Below are 21,031 nucleotides of genomic sequence, written 5' to 3'. Positions count from 1 at the left end.
CAGCTTGCCGCTTCCAGGAGCCCACGGCTGCGGCGCAGACGGAGCCCGCGTCCACAGAGCGTGGAGGCCGAGCGGCCGCGGGCACCGGGCCCTCTGCCTGCCGGCCGGCCCCGCGTGCACTCCTACACAAACCACAGTTTGAAAGAAGCCATTTAATTGAGCCTGAGGGCACAATCAGTCCTAAACGCAGGTCAAAATGAAGGTGAGACTTATTTTAGATTAAATATTGATTTAGAGTATGAATGCCAAGCGGTGGGGTGGGCCTCATGTCTGACAAACAGCTTGGCGAATTCCGTCCCCGTCGTGGTGTCTCTGAAACCCCGTGGTCAGGACTGGGCGCCCAGCTCCCTACCCGCGCCTGCCGGTTCGCTCCTGACTGTGAGATGCGCTCGTGGGGAAGGGGCTTCCCCGGGGAAGTGGGGGTCCTGTCGGCGCCCCCACGGCTCCCTTCAGGGAATGTCACCCCCACCCCAACACAGAGACCTCGCCCAGGACGGGCCCAGGCACCAAGATGTGTGGGGCGGGGCCCTGGGGGTCCTGGCTGGAGGCTGACAGCCCTAGGGGGCGGGGGCTCCCTGGCCCCGGGGCTCCCGCCCTGCTCGGTGACCCCCATAGCTGACAGCGCTGCTGCAGCCAAAGCCAGCGCCGGCGCACAGGAGGCTGGCGGGAGGGGAAGCCCCTGTCTGGGGTGGGCGGGGCTCCAGGTTCTACATGTCGGGTGGGTGGGTTTGGGGCCCCGTTACCCCTCGGGGGTCCAGAGGCCGCCACGTTCCCCCGTGACCTTCAGGTGGATCGGGTCTCTATCTGAGCGCAGACTGCAGCAAGGAGGTTTGCAAACCCAAAGTCCACTCTGGACCAGGGACTGACCGGGGAGGTGGCCTCGCACACCAGAGACGAGCGTGGACCCTCCCCGTCTGGGAAGGGGCACCCTCTGTCCCGGCTCTGCCTGCCGCGAGCCTGTGTGTGTGTGGAGACGCGGTTGGGACCAGCGCAGGACCCCTGGGGGACGGGAGGGCCCCCCCACCCCCGGAGCCCGCAGCGGGGGGGCGGGCACCCACCTCGGACTCCGTGGCGTCGCCCGGCTTCTCCTGGAGGGCCGCGCTCTCGGTCAGCGCGGCGCCGTTGTACTTGTTGCAGAGGTCCTCGTCGGAGTAGTGCAGGCCGCCGGGGCTCGGCCGGGGCGGGGACCTGGGGACGGGACACCAGTCAGCCCCGCCTCCTGGCCCGAGCCCCTGGCCTCGTCGCGGCTGCATCGAGAGGAAAGCCATGCACAGCCTCTGGCACTGTTTTGGTGCCATGCAAACAGTTCCCAGGCCTCCTGCAACTTCCAGTGATGCCCGGAGGGGCCGGAGGTCCCTCAAGACCAGGCCCCTACCCCTGAGACCTGCCTCTTCTTTATGTCTAGAAACGTCCTTAAACCATCCCTAGCACCCGCCCTCCTGCCCCTGGGATTCGGGGGGACCCGTGGGTGTGGGCCTGGCGTGCTGCCTTGCTACCTGGCCCCATTCTTCTTTGAGAAGGTGTTCTTGACGTTGAGGTGGCGGCTGTTGAGCTCCAAGGCGGCAAACCCCCCGTTGTCCAGGGTCACGGACTCCTCCATGTTGGAGATGCTCTTACCTAACGATGGGCGGAGATGGCACAGACCCATCAGGAAATGGACGTCTGGGGCCCAGTGCCGAGCCTCATGGAGCAGGGGTTTGGGTTGATGGGAGGTGAGCAGGTGAATATTATAATCAGAGAGGAAGTCTGATCTGGTACAAGAGAGCCTGTTGTCCAGGAGGGGTGGAATGAGGCAGCACAGCGGTTTCGGCTTTGCGTGTCTCCAGGGCGGGCAGGCAGGCATTCTGGTGGACAATTTTTTTTTTCTCTTTTTTTTTGGGCATTAATGATGATGTTAAGTGAACGCTCCAGGGTAAGGCTGAGGATTGGAAGCTGCAGGTCAGATTGGACTCTGCGGTCTGTTTCCCAGATGGAGAGGGAGAGGAGGGAAGGCAGGGAGACTTTCTCTGCACCAGACGTGGGATTCTGTAATAGCATTAACTTGGGAAAATGACATGCCATTCATACACTGTAAATCCCGCAGGAATCAAATCTGATTTACGAACACTTGTTAGAAGTGAATTTACACAGAAAAAAATAAATCCTTTCTTGGAGGGATGAATGGCTTAACGTTACAGAAGCAAATGGCAGGCACTTTAGGGCATCCTGGTTTTATTAACCCTCTTGGTGCAGGGACTGCAGTGCTGGGGGCTGCAGTCGGGGCATCTGAGGGCCCCTTTCACAGCGGACCGTTTCCAGTGCCCTGGAAGGTTCCCTCCCTGTTTATACTTCTGCACTAAGAACACCCACCATCCTGCCTTCTAGAAACATCCATTCGTTAGGGTGCTCCTGACCTTCCTGTAAAGCAAGCCTCGCTGTCTGTGCCCTTCCATGGCCGGCTCTGCCCGTGTTCATTTGTCCATTTTTCTAGTGATGGGGACTCTCAGCTGTGGACACTCACTGAGCACTTGCTCCATGCCAGGCCCATCCTGGGCGGCACCGAGGCAACTGAGCTGCGCCCCGCTCACTGTTCTTGTGATACTGAAGGGGCCATTTCTCATCTCTTGAACGCTTTCCACTTTTTTTTTTTGAAGGTCCTAGCAGTGTTTACATATTGCATCTATGTGTTTAAATTTACCAGTTAAAGTTAGCACACCTTTAAATCTCTGGGTGGAAAGAGATATGATATAAAAATAGCAATCAGTGCGTGCTCAGTTGCTTAGTCGTGTCTGACGTTTTGTGACGCCACAGCCTGTAGCCCACCAGGCTCTGCCGACCATGGGATTCTCCCAGCAAGGATACTGGAGTGGGTTGCCATTTCCTTCTCCCACTTTCCGGTTTTAATCATACTAAAAACCACTCCTGCGTTTGGGCAGCTGCAGAAGTGGAAACAGACTCTCAGGGGCCGAAGGATAAAGGACACATGGCCCGCGTGAGGGCAGAGCCGGCCAGACGCTGGTGCCCAGAGCCCCTGTTTCCTGCCTCCAGAGGGAAGCCTGCTGTGCCTGTCTTAGGGACTGAAATAGAGCATGGTGTGGGCACCCCAGACCCCGGAGGGAGAAGCCCGACGTTTCGGCCCAGGTCCCCGGGGAGGCGGGGGCACCCCCACCTGCACCGCAGTTGCGGTACTTCTTGCTCTGGCCGTGCAGCAGCAGCGAGAACACCACCAGCAGGATGACCAGCAGACTGGAGAGCACCATCACCAGGAGGAACCACCACTGCTCGTAGAAGGGCGTCTCCACCTGAGCTGCAGGGCGACAGGCGCACGGTCACGTGGATGGAAACTCTGTCCCCGCCGTGACCGGGGTCGGGGGGACCCCTGCCTGGTCGGGGTTGTCCTGGGCGGATCCACCGGTTTCCCGAAGAGGCTCTGGGTCCGCTATCTCTCTCGGGCCTGGGGTCCCCTCGCCCCCGCTGCCCCCACCCCGGGCCTTGGCCAGCGAGCTTACATTCCCCCAGTTTCATCTGTTGTCTGGGTTACAGGGAGGGAGGGACAGAAGTGCCCAGCCTTGCTCCTCTCTCCCAGTATGGGGGCTTTCTCCCCAGACACCCCCAAACCGCCTGGCCGCCCCCATTCCCGCTGCCACCACCTGGTCTCACCACCTCCACCTGCCACCAGAACCCCGCTGAATCCTTGGCATCACAGGAAGTTCTTGGGTGGAAAGTTGGCCCCTCCTGCAAGCGCTGTGCCCACGAGCCTGGGTACGCTCAGTTTAAGCCTGGGAGCCCCATGACCGACCCCTCCGGCCAAGAGCTGGATGCGCCCACACCCGCTGCTCACACGCTGCGGCTGGGGGTCCTGTCTGCTACCTGTCGGCCTCCTCCGCTGCGCCAGGGCCCCCCACCCATGGAAGCTGGGGCTGTGTTCTATGTATTTTGAGCCCCCAGCAAAACAGAGTTCCTTTGAAAGAGGATTGTCTTCCTCATGTTTTATTCTGTTTACTGAGAAGAGAGAGATGGGAGTTGCTTTTTGCCAGGTGCCGGATGGCCCTGGGGTCCCCTTGTGCCTTCCACCTGCTTCCCTGTTGGGGGCATCGGTTGTGCAGGACAGGACGGGAGCCCCAAGGCCTGCCGCCCAGAAGCAGAAACCCGCCAGAACGGTCTCAGTGGACGGACGTGAAGCGTGTGCGCCCTGCGAACAAGCGGGAGTCCTCTCTGGCTACCCCGACAGCATGGGGGGGGGGGGCCCTGGCAGGTGGCAGCACTTTAGATCCGACATACATGAGCTGGATTTCAGAGGGACGTGCGAGCCAGGGTGCCCACGCCCCGAGGACCGGGAGCCGTGTTCTTACGCAGGAAGCAGCCTCTGCTGCCCCCTCTGTGTGCGCGGAACTGCGAGCCCTGTGCGTTTGGAACTGCTTTTGTAATTTCTTATACGTGGTCGAGGGGAGCAAACCCTGAATTGGTGAACCAAGGGATGGGCTTCCTTATTCCATTCTCTCTACTTTGGGGTGGTTTACAAGTTTCTTCATAAAGACGAAGCGGAAGAGTAGATTTGGTCTTTCTACCTGTTTTTCATTCAACAAGTGAGTGGTGCCCAGGTTGTCCCTCTCAGCAAGTGCCGCTGGAACCCACGGTGCTCCCAGACCAGGGGGCGTGGGGCCCGGGTGCCTGTGGATGCTCTCCTCCCTCCAGGCCCACTCAAGGAAAGAATGAAGGACGTTTCCAATTTAAACAAGCACAGTCAGCAGCTTAAACAGATGTGACTATGGGGATGGGGGACTTATTTGTCTTGATTGGAAGGAAGGCTCATGGTTTCTGGCCCAGAATTGGCCTGCGACCTCCAAACGTCTCTGCAGCCAGCTCCCCTCTCAAATCGGCTCCAGGTGGTCGGCCTGCAGCCACCCCCACCTCTAGAGCCTGGCTTGCAATCTCGGTGGTGTGGAAGGACCACCTTGCAGCTAGAAAATCATCAGGCCCAGACCCATGGACCCCGTGATGCAGCTGCTGTCCGGGGTGGGGGGGCCTGCATAACTGTTTTCTAAGTGTTCCTGAGGGGGGCCCCTAAGGTGCAACTGGGATGGAGGCCTACTCCTCACCCACGCCCGGGGCCCCAGGAGCGGGTCCAGGCCGCGTGACCAGCCAGTCCCCCCACTGCGCCCCTCAGCCTCGTGCAGGCTCTCCCTTCCCTGCGGCCATCCCCCTGCACCCTTCAAGACCCAGGCCCAGGGCCATCACTTCCTCCCATCGGTCACACCCCTCGTCATGTCACTGGTGAGGACGGGGTCTGTCGCCACTGATGCTTGAGCTCCGGGTAAAGGAGCCTGGCCGCCCCCTCCATGTCTGCGCTACCCCCACGGCTGAGCCGGGGCTGACGCTGGAGCCGGCAGGCCTCGGCCTCCAATCTCAGGTGCCGGGTGCACCGGGCCGCTCGGCCGGCATCCCTCAAGGACGCCTGGGCTGACACACCCTCGTGTCCAGGACTCGCGCGCTCCCCGATGGCGGCTAGGGAGGGACAGGTTGGTGCAATCTTGCTTTTCAACTTTCAGCTCAACAGCAAGGACGCATCCACTAACAGAGGGCCTCAGGCTGCACTTTGCAGGGAACGCCTTCTCCCCTGGGGGTATCCTGCCCAGCTCAACCTGAGTTCCTGGCTCTGACGGAGGGCGAGAGGAGCTCAGTGCAGCCAGGATGTCTCCTCCAGGGACGGCCATGCTCGGGGCCCATGCCGCCCGCCTGCCTGCCCCCCGGGGTCCCTGGGTGGGGCTCCTACCTGACACGGCGGCGGAGGGGCTGCTGGGCTCCCCGTAGCCCGCCTGGTTCACGGCCACCACCCGGAACTCGTAGGTCACTCCTTGCCTGAGCTGGTCCAGGCTGACGGTGTAGGACGTGGCGCCCTGCGGAATGTCCTTGGCAAACATGTCCCACAGGCCTTCGTCTGCGGGGCAGCGAGAACAGAGGTCAGGGTGCCCATCTCCCACACGGAGGCCCGGCGGGTGGACGCTGCCCGCCCTGCCCTCAGCCGCCTGCTCCCTCCTGAACGGGCATCACCGAGGCTGCCAGCTGGGTGGAAGCGTCTTCCCTACGTCCTCCTGGCCTCTGGTTCTGTCGTCTCCTCTTGGTGTAGGGCGCTGGCTCTTTTGGGGACATCTTGCTGCCCCCGCCCACAGCGTGTCCCTAACCCCCAAGTTCCCACTATCCCGACTCACTGAGGACACGCATCCCTGCCCCCACGGGCCCAGAGGCCCCCACGCACACCAGCCTCTGCCCTGAGTTAGCCCCACTGCCTTCTCATTGGAAATGACAATCCAGCAGGCGGGTCAAAGAGAAGACGCTGAGCCACAGCCTCGTGCACCAGCCAGCTCCCAGGGTTGGGGTGACGCTGTAACGCTGTCTACACTGTCTGGGTGGTCGCTGTGGCGCGCCTGGTGCTGCTTTCGATAATCAATAGCAGGTCATGCTCTCTCACGGGGCGACGGCACCGAGGGGCAGCTGGCATGGAGAGGCAGGCAGGGGCTCTGGGCCAACCCCACGGGGGCCTCGGCCCCACACCTGGGGACCTGGCTTCATCTCCCGAGCCAAACCCCCGAAGTGCCTTCCTCGAGTTCGAGTACCCTTTGGAGGGGCTTCAGCGCCAAGCCTGCCCTAAGACCAGTCATGTTTCAGCTCTTCCCGGGAGCTACCAGACACAAGTATAGATTTTAAAAGATGTACTGGATTCTGACTCTCTGCAGTCCATGGGGTCGCAGAGTCAGACACGACTGAGCGACCTGAATTTTGAACTTAAACGCCCGTGTTCACAGAGCATTATTCACAGGAGTCCAGAGGTGATGGAAGCAACCTGTGCCCATCCACGGAGGGATGGATAAATAAGATGTGGTCCATCCAGCCACACAGAGAAGTGTGATCCAGCCTCAGAAAGGGAGACATTCTCGCGCCTGCTGACACAGCGTGCATGAACCTCGAGGACGTGACGCTGCGTCACACGCAGACAAACACTGGACGGGTCCACGCCTAGGAGGTTCCCCGAGCGAATCCACAGGGACAGAAGGGAGACGGGTGGGTGCCAGGGGCTGAGATGTGATTTAATGAGGACACAGCCTCAATCCAGGAAGATGAACAAGAGCTAGGGACAACGGTGCGCAACCGCGGGGACGTACTTCATGCTGCTGGGCCGCACACGCACAGGCGGCCGAGACGGCACACTTACACCACGTGTGTTACCACAATAAAAATAGATACTGAGTCTCTTTCAACCCTGACATACAGGAAAACGGTAAGAAAACGGAAACTGAAGCCAGAAAATCGGACACAGAGAGAAAGGAAGCAGCTAGACAGCCTTGGTGCAAAGCTGCCTCACCACGCGTGAGCTGTGTGACCTTAGGGAGAGGGTTTAACCTCTCTGTGCCTCACCCGAGAGCGCGGGCAACAAAGGACATCTACGTCACAGGCGTGCCTCAGGGACTGAACGAGTCAGTACTGATGAAGTGCTCGGTAAGCAGCACGCCCCGCGAGTGTTTGCGAAATCCAGTCTCTAAGGAGCTCGTTGGGTGAAAAGTGGGCTCCGGGCCCACACTGTTCATTTGAAGCACTGATCCTCTGTGAATTATAAATTCTGTTGCAGGAGCAGGTAGGTGATCTTTTACAAAGAGCAGGCGACCTGGAGAGGAACAGCGCATTTAAATGTGCATGCTTCACAGGGAGGACGGCTCTCTGGGAAACAGCCTCATCACACACCTCGGAACAGCAGGGGCTCGAGAGGATCAGCCCCACGGTCAACAGAAGATCACCCGCGTGCGAGTCTGTGCTTGCACAGGGCTTACCATGAGCTCTAGTTAAGCACTTGTAGTCACGGGTTAACGAAGGAATGGATGCGGGTGAGACTTGAAAGGCACAGATCTCGGTACAGAGGGGGAGCACGATGACTGTTTATTTCTAAATGCTCACCAAGACACCCATTACCCTTAACAACGTCCAAATGGCAAGTCATCGCTTAAGCTTCCGCTTCCTTCTGAGACCATTAGGGTTCGCACGTTCGATTGTTCTCTGTGCTCGATTTCTGGTGTGAAGGGTGCGCTTTCCTGCAGGCCCTGCTCCCTCGCCTGGAGGCCTCGGGAGGCCCTGCTCCCCACCACGCCCTCCACCCGCCCTCTCCATCCACAATCACTTCAGAGCTCACGCTCTGCTCAGGCCCCGTTCCAGCCAACAGGGAGCCAGATGAGACTTCTATTCTCAACGAGCTACTGAAGAATCTACAGGTGGGGGTGGAGGAAAACCAACAAGGTCATCTCACCCTTTCAGATTCACCTCCTGGAGGCCAGCCCTGACCCATTCCTGCACTCTGGGAAGAGATGGCAGTGTCCGCCTCTGGGCCTCCCGGACACTTCTTGACGTTTACCTGTCTGTCTGTACCAATGGGCTCGCGAATGTTTCAAGAGTTCAGTAGATGTCAATTGACATGATTCACCCCCCGTTTCTTGCCACTTTCCTTCCTTCCTTCCTTCTTTCCTTCCTTCTTTTCTCCCCTCCCTGCCTCTCTCCATCCATCTTTCCTTTCTTCCACCCATTCACCCTTCCATCTACCCATCCATCTGTTTATCTTCCATCCATCCATCCATCCATCCACCCATCCTTATGCCCCCATAGCTTTTCATAGGGCCTGGCACAAGCAAGTTTTCAATAAAATAACCACCACTGTTTATTTAGTGCTTACTATGAGCAAGTCACTGTTCCAAGGGCTTTAAACATTGGGTGACTCGTGTGGTGTTTTCCCTCTAAGAAGATAGTGTTATGCTGTGAAAGAGACTAAAGGAAAAACACAGACCCTAATACACCGGATAGTGCCTAAAGCCACTGTAATTAAGGGACTAACAAGACCGTGAGAGGTGCTCCCAGACTGTCCTCAGCGGCTCGAGCACTCCTGCGGTGGGTTCTCTGAGTGTCTTTGGCACGAAGGTTTCTGTAATACTTTCCTGCTACTTGAATAAAAAAAAATGATTTCCCCTTCCTCTCCCGTCACCCAGAGGCCACATTTTATTTTAAATGCTCTGTCATAGCTCCAGGAATTATGTGTATTTTTCATAAAAATGTTTTAAAAATATAGATACAGAATCTCAACACCAGATGATTTACTTTACATGGAAAAACGCTGGGGGGAGGGAAGTCATACCAAGAGAATTTCCTTCTGAATTAATAGAAAAAAGTTTGTATTTTTGTTCTGCTTAATTCTGCCTTTCCAAAACCAGCATACTCAGCATTTTTGGCTCCACCTGTGACCCTCTGGGCTGTTTATCCGCGCTGATGCCCACGCTGTGATCGCGGCGGCAGAAAGCCCTGGCGGCCGCTGGAACGCCCACTCTGCCTCTCCACCGCCGACCGTTTAGCTCATCTGTACTGTGTCATTAAACATCTCAATAGATCAATGACGGAGAAAAGTATGTCTACAAATTAGGGGGGACAACAACATTATAGAACTATTAAGCATAATGAGATTTGTGCAGCAGATTTTCCACGCACCAGGATAATCCCTGGGCTTGAATGTCCATCTCGATCAACATTTGTGGAGTGTGCGGGCCCTTGTGTGTTTCTGGGGATGTGCTTGGCCCGCTCTCAGACCCCAGATGAGGCTACCCCGCTGGGTGCCCTGGAGACCCCAGCCAGCTTCCCCTCCCCACCCTCGTGGGGAGCTCAGATTGGCCTGAGGGAAACAGTGGCTGTGTTTCCCAAAGCCACATCCCTGGGTGGCTGACGCCCCAGGCCTGAGGACCAGGCCTTTGGCCTCCCTGGTGCTGATGCTGACCTTCAGGCCGGGGCCACATGACGTCTGTGTCGAGGTTTTCGCGGTGTCTGCTGGGCCCGGCCCCCCTTCGGGACCCCCGGCACCTTCCTGGACTCCTGTTACTGAGACACTGCTGGGAAAACACCAGAGTGAGTAAGAAGATGGGGGAGCCGCTGAGAAATGAATGCTGCAGAATGTTGCCGGATAAACCACTCTGGTCACATGCCTCCATCTGCGCTGACTCGGGAGGAGAGCTGTCCACCCACACAGTGCGGCCCCGCGCCCCGCCGGCCAGTTTTCCTTTAAAGAGAGAAGCTCCTGGTCTGGGCCGCCCTACAGCAGTGTTTGTTTCCTAAAACAGGAAGATGGCTAATTCTGAATGGCCTCGAGGAAAGCAGGCACCCTCTGTCCATGCAGGCTGCCGCCCTGACCAGCTTGTTTTCAGGGAACGGAGCAAGGCGACTCTTCGCTTCCGGGGCCAGCACCTCCCTCCTTGCCTGGCGGCGGCAGGAGGCCCACGTCTCCGGGACGACATTCTCAGCACCGGGGAACCAGGACGACCTCCCTCCTGACCAGAGCCCCGCCCGGCGCAGGCACATCCCGGGGTCTGCGCTCTGTGGGTCCCCCAACACCCAGAAGCGCAGGCAGACGCCAGTACAGAAGTCTGATTTCCTGGACAGTCAGACAGTGTCCGCACTGAATGAAACTGTCATTCATGGCCCGAGATTTCTGGTGCCACTAACTCACCAGTGAACGCGGGATGTCGGCTTGCAGTTCTGAGCCTGCAGCTGTTCATTTCTTGGTGTTTGGTCTCTAAGTCGTGTCTGACTCTCTCACGACGCCATAGACTGTAGCCCGCCAGACTCCGCCATCCAGGGGATTTCCCAGGCAAGAACACTGGGGTGGGTTGCCATTTCCTTCACCAGGGGATCTTCAACCCAGGTCAGGTCTCCTGCACTGGCAGGTGGATTTTTCACTACTGACTCACTGGGGAAGCCCGTTTATTTCTTGAACGCTGCCATTTCTCTTTGTATAAATGGTCTGGGTCAGAAATTTAACTTACATGGTGGGGATTAAATTTGAGGCTAAATACATCTGATTTAAAAATATCGTATTTTATCTGGTCCTTGTTTAAGGCAGGACACACGAGATGAATGTTGAAATGCAAAGGATGGCCTGTGATGGGGGGCCCAGCCCTGGAATAAACGTCCGCAGAGGCTGACTGGCTGTGAGGGAGACGGGCGTGAGCACAGGCCGGTGGCACAGTTGAGAACTGTAGCCACCGCGCGCCTGCTGAGGGTGCTGACTCAGCAACTTCCGTGGATTTTTAAACCTTCGGCAAAACACTGATGTTTTCCTTTGTTCAGCTGAAAAGTCCTGCAGTCAAAGACTGCAAGTGGACAGAATGAGTGGGGAGGGGCCTGGGGGGCTCCCAGGAGGACTGAAAGTTTTGGGGGAAGACCCCTGCCCCCCACCCAGGGACCAAGGACCATAATCCGTCTCAGCTGCGCCCATCTCCGGGCTAAATACATTATTTGTGAAAAGGCAACGCAATGTCTCCTTGCATTCGGAACACCCTAAATCTGTGTATTTCACGGCTGCTTTGGAGAGGAAAATATATTTATAGCTCCTTCAGCGCCATTCCCGCCTATTGTGTAAATATGTAAATGAGGCTTCTTGATCTACACAGTGAAACGCCTCGGAATAATTTGTGTGAATAAATCAGCTGCATATGCCCAGTGCGCAGTTCCCGCTGCCTTCCCCGGAGCTTGGCAACACCGACTGGGGGGCACCTTCTCAAAGCCCCGGAAGTGAACCTCCGGCAGGACTGTCCGGCGGGGTCTGGGGCCGAGTCCATGCTCTCTGACCGCCCCTCTCCAGGACTGGGAGGGAGTCTGCGTTCTAGCCCCATGTGAATTTCCTTAGTAGCTGTTCAGTTTCGGGTGTTCATGTCAGAGCATCAGCAGAATTTGGTTCAGTTCAGTTCAGTTCAGTGCTCAGTCGTGTCCGACTTTCTGACCCCAGAGACTGCAGCACACCAGGCTTCCCTGTCCATCACCAACTCCCGGAGCTTGCTCAAACTCATGTCCATCAAGTCGGTGATGCCATCCAACCATCTCATTCTCTATTGTCCCCTTCTCTTCCTGCCTTCAGCCTTTCCCAGCATCAGGGTCTTTTCCAATGAGTTAGTTCTTCACATCAGGTGATCAAAGTATTAGAACTTCAGCTTCAGCATCAGTCCTTCCAGTGAATATTCAGGACTTATTTCCTTTAGGATGGACTGGTTGGATCTCCTTGCAGTCCAAGGGACTCTCAAGAGTCTTTTCCAACACCACAGTTCAAAAGCATCAATTCTTCAACGCTCAGCTTTCTTTATGGTCCAACTCTCACATCCATACATGACCACTGGAAAAACCATAGCCTTGACTAGATGGACCTTTGTTGGCAAAGTAACGTCTCTGCTCTTTAATATGCTGTCTCGGTTGGTCATAGCTTTTCTTTCAAAGAGCAAGTGTCTTTTAATTTCATGGCTGCAGTCACCATCTGCAGTGATTTTGGAGCCCAAAAAAGGAAGGTCTGTCCCTGTTTCCATTGTTTGCCCATCTATTTGCCATGAAGTGATGGGACCAGATGCCATGATCTTCGTTTTCTGAATGTTGAGTTTTAAGTCAGCTTTTTTCACTCTCCTCTTTCACTTTCATCAAGAGGCTCTTTAGTTCTTCTTCACTTTCTGCCATAAGGGTGGTATCATCTGCATATCTGAGGTTATTGATATTTCTCCTGGCAACCTTGATTCCAGCTTGTGCTTCATACAGACCAGCATTTCTCATGATGCACTCTGAATATAAGTTAAATAAGCAGTGTGACAATATACAGCCTTGACGTACTCTTTTCCCGATTTGGAACCAGTCTGTTGTTCCACGTCCAGTTCTAACTGTTGCTTCCTGACCTGCATACAGATTTCTCAGGAGGAAGGTCAGGTGGTCTGGTATTTCCATCTCTTGAAGAATTTTCCACAGTTTGTTGTGATCCACACAGTCAAAGGCTTTGGCATAGTCAATAAAGCAGAAATAGATGTTTTTCCGGAACTCTCTTGCTTTTTCCATGATCCGACAGATGCTGGCAATTTGATCTCTGGTTCCTCTGCCTTTTCTAAAACCAGCTTGAACATCTGGAAGTTCTCAGTTCACGTACTGTAGAAGCCTGGCTTGGAGAATTGTGAGCATTACTTTGCTAGCGTGTGAGATGAGTGCAATTGTGCGGTAGTTTGAGCATTCTTTGGCATTGCCTTTCTTTGGGATGGGTGTGAAAACTGACCTTTTCCAGTCCTGTGGCCACTGCTGAGTTTTCCAAATTTGCTGGCATATTGAGTGCAGCACTTTCACAGCATCATCTTTTAGGATTTGAAATAGCTCCACTGGAATTCCATCACCTCCACTAGCTTTGTTTGTAGTGATGCTTCCTAAGGCCCACTTGACTTTGCACCCTAGGAAGTCTGACTCTAGGTGAGTGATCACACCATCGTGATTATCTGGGTCATGAAGATCTTTTTTGTACAGTTCTTCTGTGTATTCTTGCCACCTCTTAATACCTTCTGCTTCTGTTAGGTCCATACCATTTCTGTCCTTTATCGAGCCCATGTTTGCATGAAATGTTCCCTTGGTATCTCTAATTTTCTTGAGGAGATCTCTAGTCTTTCCCATTCTATTGTTTTCCTCTATTTCTTTGCATTGACCACTGAGGAAGGCTTTCTTATCTCTCCTTGCTATTCTTTGGAACTCTGCATTCAGATGGGTATATCTTTCCTTTCCTCCTTTGCCTTTCACTTCTCTTCTCAGCGATTTGTAAGGCCTCCTCAGACAGCCATTTTGTCTTTTTGCGTTTCTTTTTTTTGGGAACGGTCCTGATCCCTGCCTGCTCATCAGCAGAACTGGCTGGTTAACATGCAGATACACAGGGGTGCACGGCCCTGTCCGGGTTGTCCAGGCCTGCTGGCCGCCCTCCCGGACCAGCCAAGTGAGTGAGCTCCATGCTTTATAGGGCAAGATGGAGATGAGATTGGTGGGTGAACAGTAGGCACCCTGGGGCCCCTGGGGCCTCCCCAAAATGGGCTTAGTCTTCCCAGACCCTGGGCAGCCTCTGAGCAAAACCTCCCTGTCCCAGGGGCCCACACCACCACCACGCTCCCTTCCGACTCCACTGCCCCACAGAGGGCTCGGGGTGGGGGGGGGGGGGTGGCGGGCGGCAGCAAGGTGGTGCCGCATTTAACTCTCTGTGCAATGAGGCCTGTAACAGATGACAGCCGAGCTCCAAAGCTCATGGTACCGGCAAGAGTTTAAACGTTGACAAGCTGTAACCACGTTTCATCTGACTCCAAGCAGCTGCAGGCCTCCATTCTGGAGTGCAGGGGGCATCTTTCTCGACTTTCAGAGGCTGGACGGTGAGCCGGTCAGCCTGCCCTGGTCCAGTCAGCCGCTGGAGAAGGGAAATTGCTGGCAGCCCGCTTTCAGGCAGAGGGAGGCGACTCGGGAAGCGTCGCGGGCGCATCTCATCTCCAGTGGTCCCCAGCCTTTTTGGCGCCAGGGACGGGTTTCCTGGAAGACAGTTTTTCCATGGACAGGGCTGGGGCGGGGGGCGGTGTTCAGGATGATTCAAGAGCGTTGCGTTTGATGCACACTTTGTTTCTATTGTGATTATATCGGCTCCACCTCAGACCAGCAGGCGTTAGATCATGGAGGCTGAGGACCTGGGGGCCCCTGCTCGAGACCAAGGCTTCCTTATCTTTTCTCGGTGCCGTGGACCCTCTGACAGCTGGCTGACTTTGAAGGACCCCGTCTCAGAGTGGTTTCAGATGTGTGGAATACAGCGGAAAAGGAAACGAGTAACACTGGTGATGCTAAGTGCCTGGCGGTACCCGGAGGTTCACAGCCATGTCCGTCTCCAGGCTGCGAGGAAGGTCTGGGTCGCGTGGGTCTTCTCAGTGCCCTGGGTGAGCCATGCGGTCTTTGGAAGACCTGGTAGAGAAATGTGGATTTCTGTGACAGCCTCACACCACGGAACTCGGAAGTCTTGGCTTTGTCACGAACACCTTGGATAAGGAGGTAGAGGAGGGTCCGCAGACGACATAATTCCAATGTAAGGATGAGTGTGAAGGATCCAGAGAGTCTCTCCACGGCTGGCACGTGACGCGAACGCGGCCGTGACTCCTACTGCCGGCAGCCTCCCAGCCACTGCAGTGACTTAAGAGGCTTCTCACCTCCTGCCGTGGACTGAATTGCATCCCCTTGTCATTCACACCCTCGAGGCCTGATCCTCAGGCTCTCAGAACGTGATCTTATTTGGAAATAGGGTCTCTGCAGATGCAATTAATTAAGATGCGGTCATGCGGGTGGGCCCTAGTTCCATATGACTGGGGCCCTTCCAAGAAGGGGAATGAGGGACTTCTGTGGTGCTCCAGTGGCTGAGAATCCACCTGCCAGTGCAGGGCACACGGGTTTGACCCCTGCTCTGAGAAGATCCCACATGCCACGGAGCAACGAAGCCTGTGGGCCACAGCTCCTGAAGCCTGCCCGCCGAGCGCGCGCGCTCCGCCGCGAGAGAAGCCGCGCACCACGACTAGAGAGTGGGCCCCACTCTCCGCGACTGGAGAAAGCTCACGGGCAGCAAAGAAGACCCAGCGCGTCCAAAACAGTAAATGAAGAAAAGGAATAAAAGGGGAACATTTGGACGCAGGCAGGAACACAGGGAGGAGGCCAGGTGACGAGGAAGGTCGGGGCCTGGGTGATGCTTCTGCCACAAGCCAAGGCACTGCGGAGGCTGTGGGCGATGCTCCGGGAGCCGGGGAGGCGCTGGACCGGACCCCCCCACCCCCGGCTCGGCCCGCCTCGGGAACCAGCCTGCCGACACCTTGATCTGAGGCTTCCCGCCGTGTGCTCGGTGCTCGGTTACAGCAGCGGAGGAAGCTACCGTGCGTTTATCAGTGAAGGAAGTGCTACTTTCAGTTAGAGGTTAGTGAGGATAAAAACATATTTTTTTTCCATCTAAATCGTTGGAGCTCCAGAATTCTATCCATGAACACCGCGGGGGTGTGGGGAGAGAGCAGAGTAACCCCTGGATTTGAGCGGCAAACAGCTTGCTTCCTTTGGGTCAGCATGGCCTCCACAGCCTTGTTTGGGCCCAGACCCCAGGGGCCTTTTAGCCACGGTGCTGGCTGGGCCTGGGCCTGCCCCAGATTTGTCCTGTTCCCAGCACAGGACAAACACCCTGCTTATCAGAAACTGGCCGGGTCCCAGGCTGGAGGCTGAGCATGGGAGTGGGAGCCAAAGAATCATTCACGTTTCATAGAAACTGCCTTGGTTTATGGACTAGGTTTCTCCTTAGAAGTCTGTAGAGGCACTTCTAATAAGGAACCTCTCAGAACCAGTTTGCTGGGGAGGAGGGGCGCCTGTGACACTGTGGGGTCTGCAGCTTCAGGGCCCCTTCCTCCTGGTCTAATAGCTGCTTTAGATCGTAGTCTGAAGCGCGCCCAGAGCTGGACTCCATCTAGCGGGAGGGACCTGGCGATTTGCTTTCTGAGAGTGGCGCTGGCCCACCAGGTACGCTCACCCTCAGAGGTTCGTGCTGAGCTGTGCAGCCGTCTGAACGTGCAGTGCTCCTGTGTGGGCGACACCCCCCCCTGGCTGTAACACCAGACTTAACCCATCAAAAGTTCATTTTCCAGTAAGTCCTTCCTAAAAGCTGAAGCTCCAACATTTGCCCACCTGATGCAAAGAGCCGACTCACTGGAAAAGACCCTGATGCTGGGAGGAATTGGGGGCAGGAGAAGAAGGGAGTGACAGAGGATGAGATGGTTGGATGGCATCACCGACTCAATGGACATGAGTTTGGGCAAACGCCAGGAGTTGGTGATGGGCAGGGAGGCCTGGCGTGCTGCAGTCCATGGGGTCGCAAAGAGTCGGACATGCCTGAGCAGCTGAACAACAACAACAACAAAAGGTATTAACTGAACCGGAGGAAGGGGAGAGCCCTCCCAGGGCGGACGGGGTCAGGTGGGTCTCAGCCTCGCTCTCAGCAGGTGACGCGGGCACCACTCCTGGCAGGAAGGCTCACAGTGAGGGGGGAGCAGGACGCGGTCCACCGAGACCCTCAGCCTGTCTCTGAGCCACTCGCGGCTGTCACTGGTGAGCCGAGGGCTGTGTGAGGGGCCCTAAGTCCTCAGCACGTGTATCTGAGTGACCGTTGCTGCTGCTGCTGCTGCTAAGTCGCTTCAGTCGTGTCCGACTCTGTGCGACCCCATAGACAGCAGCCCACCAGGCTCTGCTGTCCCTGGGATTCTCCAGGCAAACCCTCCCCTAAACCCGGCTCACGGGGCACCTTGTCGTGGGGCTGATGCCCGTGAGGTTATGAGCACAGTCATGATTATGAAAACAGAGGGTGGGGGCAGTGAGAGGGAGGCTCTCATTTCAGCACCACCCCCTCGGTCCCCTTGTCATCAGGGAGATACTGCCAGGCAGGCCTGCGGCTTGGACACGTCCCTCCTTGTACAGACGCAGGGACACGGTTTCGGGGTGGCGCCCACCCTACCTGAGGGTCTGGCCTCGATGACGTAGCCCATGGTGGGCGTCCTGCCGGCCCGGCCCTCCGTCCACTGCAGGGTCAGCTCAGAGATGGACTTGGTGACCGAGATGTCTCGAGGGGAGCCCGGGGACCCTGTGGACAGAGCAGAGCAGGGGGCTTTGGGGACTCCTCGCCCGCAGAGCCTCTCCAGGCAGGACCACTGAGCTCAGTCTCAGGCTCCTCCTCTGGAGAGTGGGGGCGGGGTGTGGGCCGACGCAGGCCTCACAGGTCCCTCAGAGGATCAAGAGAGGCGAGGTGTGGAGGTGCCCCCTGGATCTGCTGCCCTGGCCTCACCTCCATAAGCACTCTGTAAACAGAGGCCAAGGTCGTTTGTGAAGTGGAAACCTTGGCTCAGCCTCATGTGTGAAAACTTCAAAGTTTTCCTGTGTATCCTGAATTGAATGCACTTATTTTGTCTTAATAATTTTCCCAGAAAAGAAATACAAACTTGCCTAGGAATTTGCTCGTCTATACTGAATGTGTTCACATTCAGACTCTTGCGTTAATACGTGCTTTTTTACAGGGCCAAGAGACTCCCCTGGGGGCCCCTGCTTCCACTGCAGGGGGCCCTGGGCTGATCCCTGTTCGAGGACCTGAGGCCCCACACAGCATGGGGTGCAGCCAAAAGTTAAAAAAAAAGGCGACGGGACCAACAGAGACCCGAGCTGAAGCCAGTTCTGAGCGGCCACGACGGCTCACTGGGGCGCAGACAGACCCGCAAGAGGACGGAGGGGGCTGGCTACTCACCCTCGGCCGGCCCGGCCGTGACGTTGGCCTGCAGCTCGGGCCCGTAGGCGATGGTCCGCGCCTGCACGCGGAAGAAGTAGGTGACTCCCTTGGTGAGGTCCCGCACCTTCAGCCAGCGCGGCCAGCTCCCCTTCACATCCACAGTCACCACTTTGCTGACCCCTGTGGCCGCAGGAATGGGGAGAGGGGCAGATTCAGAAGGGCCCTGAGCCCCGCCTGCCTGCCCGGCTCTGCTATCAACGGCGGAGGTCTTTCGGTCTGCTAAGGAAGTTTTTCTTACAATTAGGAGGCGTTTAAGTGGTGATAATGGCCAATTTTCAGCACAGATAAGTGCAATTAGAGTCTAAGCTTGATAAGCGGGTGATGACAAGGGAAGAAGCACCCTGACAACACGTGGGAGGAGGCGGTCAGGCTCGCTGGTCAGGTCGGGGGCAGAGAACCCCAGCGACCAGCACCACCCGGAGGGCAGGGCCTTGGGATCTGGAGGGCGCCTTCCCGCAAAGTCCTGAGTCACGTCGGAGGCGACCTCGGGCTTCCCGACTCAGTCCCAGAGGAGAGACTGTGGGAGAGGAAGACTCGGGAAGACTTCTGGGGGTTAAAGGTGCACCCCTTCCCCCGCCCAGTGGGGACCACCCTGTGGTGTAAAGGCCTCGGCCATGCATGACAAGCACAGCTTCGCCCAGGACTTGACGCGAGGATGCAGAGCCTGTCACCAAGGACAGCGGTGCCTCCACCCAGAGACGGGGATGGCCCGGAGCTCTTGCCCTCAGACACGGGGACAGAGCGCGCGCGATGCTGGCTGCACGGTGTTTAATTAGAAAACAGAGCTTCAGTATTTTGGGAGGAAGATACATCCTGAAAAATACATAAATGCAGCCTTTTCCAGGAGGGAAAATAAGGTTCTTTATGACAAGTTTAAAAACGAGGTGTTTGAACAAAAAACTACAGAAGCTCTAGACTGTGGGACTTCTCTGAGCCTCCCACCCACCGCCGGCGCCGGGCACCTCTGGGTGGGGCGTCAGGCTGTGGTGGGGTCGGTCAGCAGAGGCCGAGTGGACAAGCTGCGCCCGGTGCTTACAGTCCAGGGTCCAGGGTCCGCCCCACTGCGTCCCCCACACAGAGGACCGCCGGGCTTTCCGAGACCATGGGCCGCCTGTCTGCCCTCACTGCGAGCGGCCAGTGTTCTCTGCACCTCGAGTCCTGGGGCGGCCTTGACCTCAGAAGAGCCCCCAAAGCGTGTCCTTGTGTCAAAGGGGTCCAGCTTCCAAGTCGCCAGAGCAAATCCTTCCAGTCCTGCAGGTCCCAGGGTCCCTTCCCGTGGCTTTCTGCGTTCACATCACGCCCTTTATCAAGCACTTGCTCAGCTAAGTCATTCTCTTCCCAGTTATTTCAGAGCGATTCTGGTGGCTTTTGCCTGGTTGGAGCTTTTCACTGGAGAAGCAGGGGTTTCTGCCCAGCAAAGCTGCCCCTCAGCTCCATCGCTCTGGACAGTCCGCACACATGGAGACCATCACCAGCTGATGCTGGGGTCCTGTGGGATGTATAGATTTTGGCAGAGCAGCACCCCCCACCTTTATTGTTGTTAAAAAAGAAATACCTTCTCCTTAGAGTAGAACCAACCCTGGGCACAGATTTTGCACACTCTGTCCCCCCACCTCCGTCCCATCCCAACCCCCCATTCCGTCCCAACCACGGCAGAATCTTGTTTGTCCATTTTAAAACTGTGCCCTGCACTACAAAGCCTCATGGTGCAATTTCCTAAAATACTTCCATTTAAAACATTTTGTTGTTGATGATCAGTAGCTCAGCCATGTCCGACTCTTTGCGACCCCATGGACTGAAGCACGCCAGGCCTCCCTGTCCTTCACCGTCTCCCTGAGCTTGCTAAAACTCATGTGCGTTGAGTCAGTGATGCCATCCAATCATCTCATCCTCTTTCGTCCCCTTCTCCTCCTGCCTTCAATCTTTCCCCCATTTAAAAGACATTTTTAGAAAACATAAAAACAGCTCTTCCATGGAATCAGATTCCCAGGATCAGGGCCTGGTGCTCTGAGGGCTGGGGCGACACCCAGGTGGGCCCGGGCTCTCCTGGGTCCACGCTGGGCCCCCGCTCCCTGGGCTGAAGGCAGCCCACCAGGTCTGGGCCCGGGGTGGGGCACACAGGATCAGCCGGGGCGAGGCTGCTGCTTCACAACTTCTGTTTACTGTCTTCACTGCAAACGTGCGTGTGTGCGTGTGTAACGTACATATCACACCCTTGGTGGTCTTCATGGGGAGCCAGCTGCCACAGAGAGCCGACATAGAATGAAGACACCCGAGGGTCCCGTGTTTGCAGCCACGTTTCCAGGAGACACCGGGTCCTCTGAGACACGTGAACGTATCGAAATTGTCTGGAGCCCCCGTCACCACTTCCATGGTTGCCTGTGGGGATCCCGGATCCCACAGGGAATGGGGCCAGGCCTCTCCAGGAGACCCCCACTCAAGAGGCGCGCACGCCCATCAGACTGGCCGGCCGCCCTAAGCGGGGGGGATACATAATCCAGGAACTGGGGGGCCCTGGGTAGGGACAGGCCGTGGTGTGGGGACTTGTGTGCAAACACTTCCTAAGCCTCCCCCTGCCCCAAAGTGGCTGCTGTTCCGGCGTCCACCAGCGCTGGCCAGTGCGAGGCCCCCAGCCGAGCCCAGAGTAAGGACTTCCGGTGCTCGGCCCCACACCTGGCGCCAGTGGCCCTGCCCTGCCCTAGGCATGGCCTCCCTGCAGCCCCGCCTGGCAGACCCCACCTTCCCGGGCCGAGGGCCGTGGAGGCCGGAAGGGCTAGGGCCCAGCGTGTGACTGAAGAACCGGGTTCAGGGAGCGGCCGCGGTCCAGGCAGGCTCCGGGTGGGATCCTGAGAAGCGGGCCCGGGTTGG

At 56.8% G+C, this 21,031-nt stretch overlaps 1 protein-coding gene across 1 annotated transcript in view; it reads right to left on the bottom strand.

Moving 5' to 3' along the window:
• SDK1 (sidekick cell adhesion molecule 1) overlaps nt 1–21,031 on the bottom strand; it is a 723,652-nt gene that overhangs the window by 8,797 nt on the left and 693,824 nt on the right. Inside the window, exons 39-44 of the mRNA XM_052636011.1 lie at nt 18,122–18,283; nt 17,342–17,467; nt 5,753–5,917; nt 3,149–3,286; nt 1,497–1,617; nt 1,059–1,188 (exon numbers count right to left, since the gene is read on the bottom strand). Coding sequence (XP_052491971.1) covers nt 1,059–1,188; nt 1,497–1,617; nt 3,149–3,286; nt 5,753–5,917; nt 17,342–17,467; nt 18,122–18,283 — 842 coding nt within the window. The remainder of the gene's footprint in view (nt 1–1,058; nt 1,189–1,496; nt 1,618–3,148; nt 3,287–5,752; nt 5,918–17,341; nt 17,468–18,121; nt 18,284–21,031) is intronic.

This window comes from Budorcas taxicolor, chromosome 2 (genome assembly GCF_023091745.1).
Source record: "Budorcas taxicolor isolate Tak-1 chromosome 2, Takin1.1, whole genome shotgun sequence".
Classification (NCBI taxonomy): domain Eukaryota; kingdom Metazoa; phylum Chordata; class Mammalia; order Artiodactyla; family Bovidae; genus Budorcas; species Budorcas taxicolor.
This window is presented reverse-complemented; position numbering and strand designations above follow the sequence as displayed.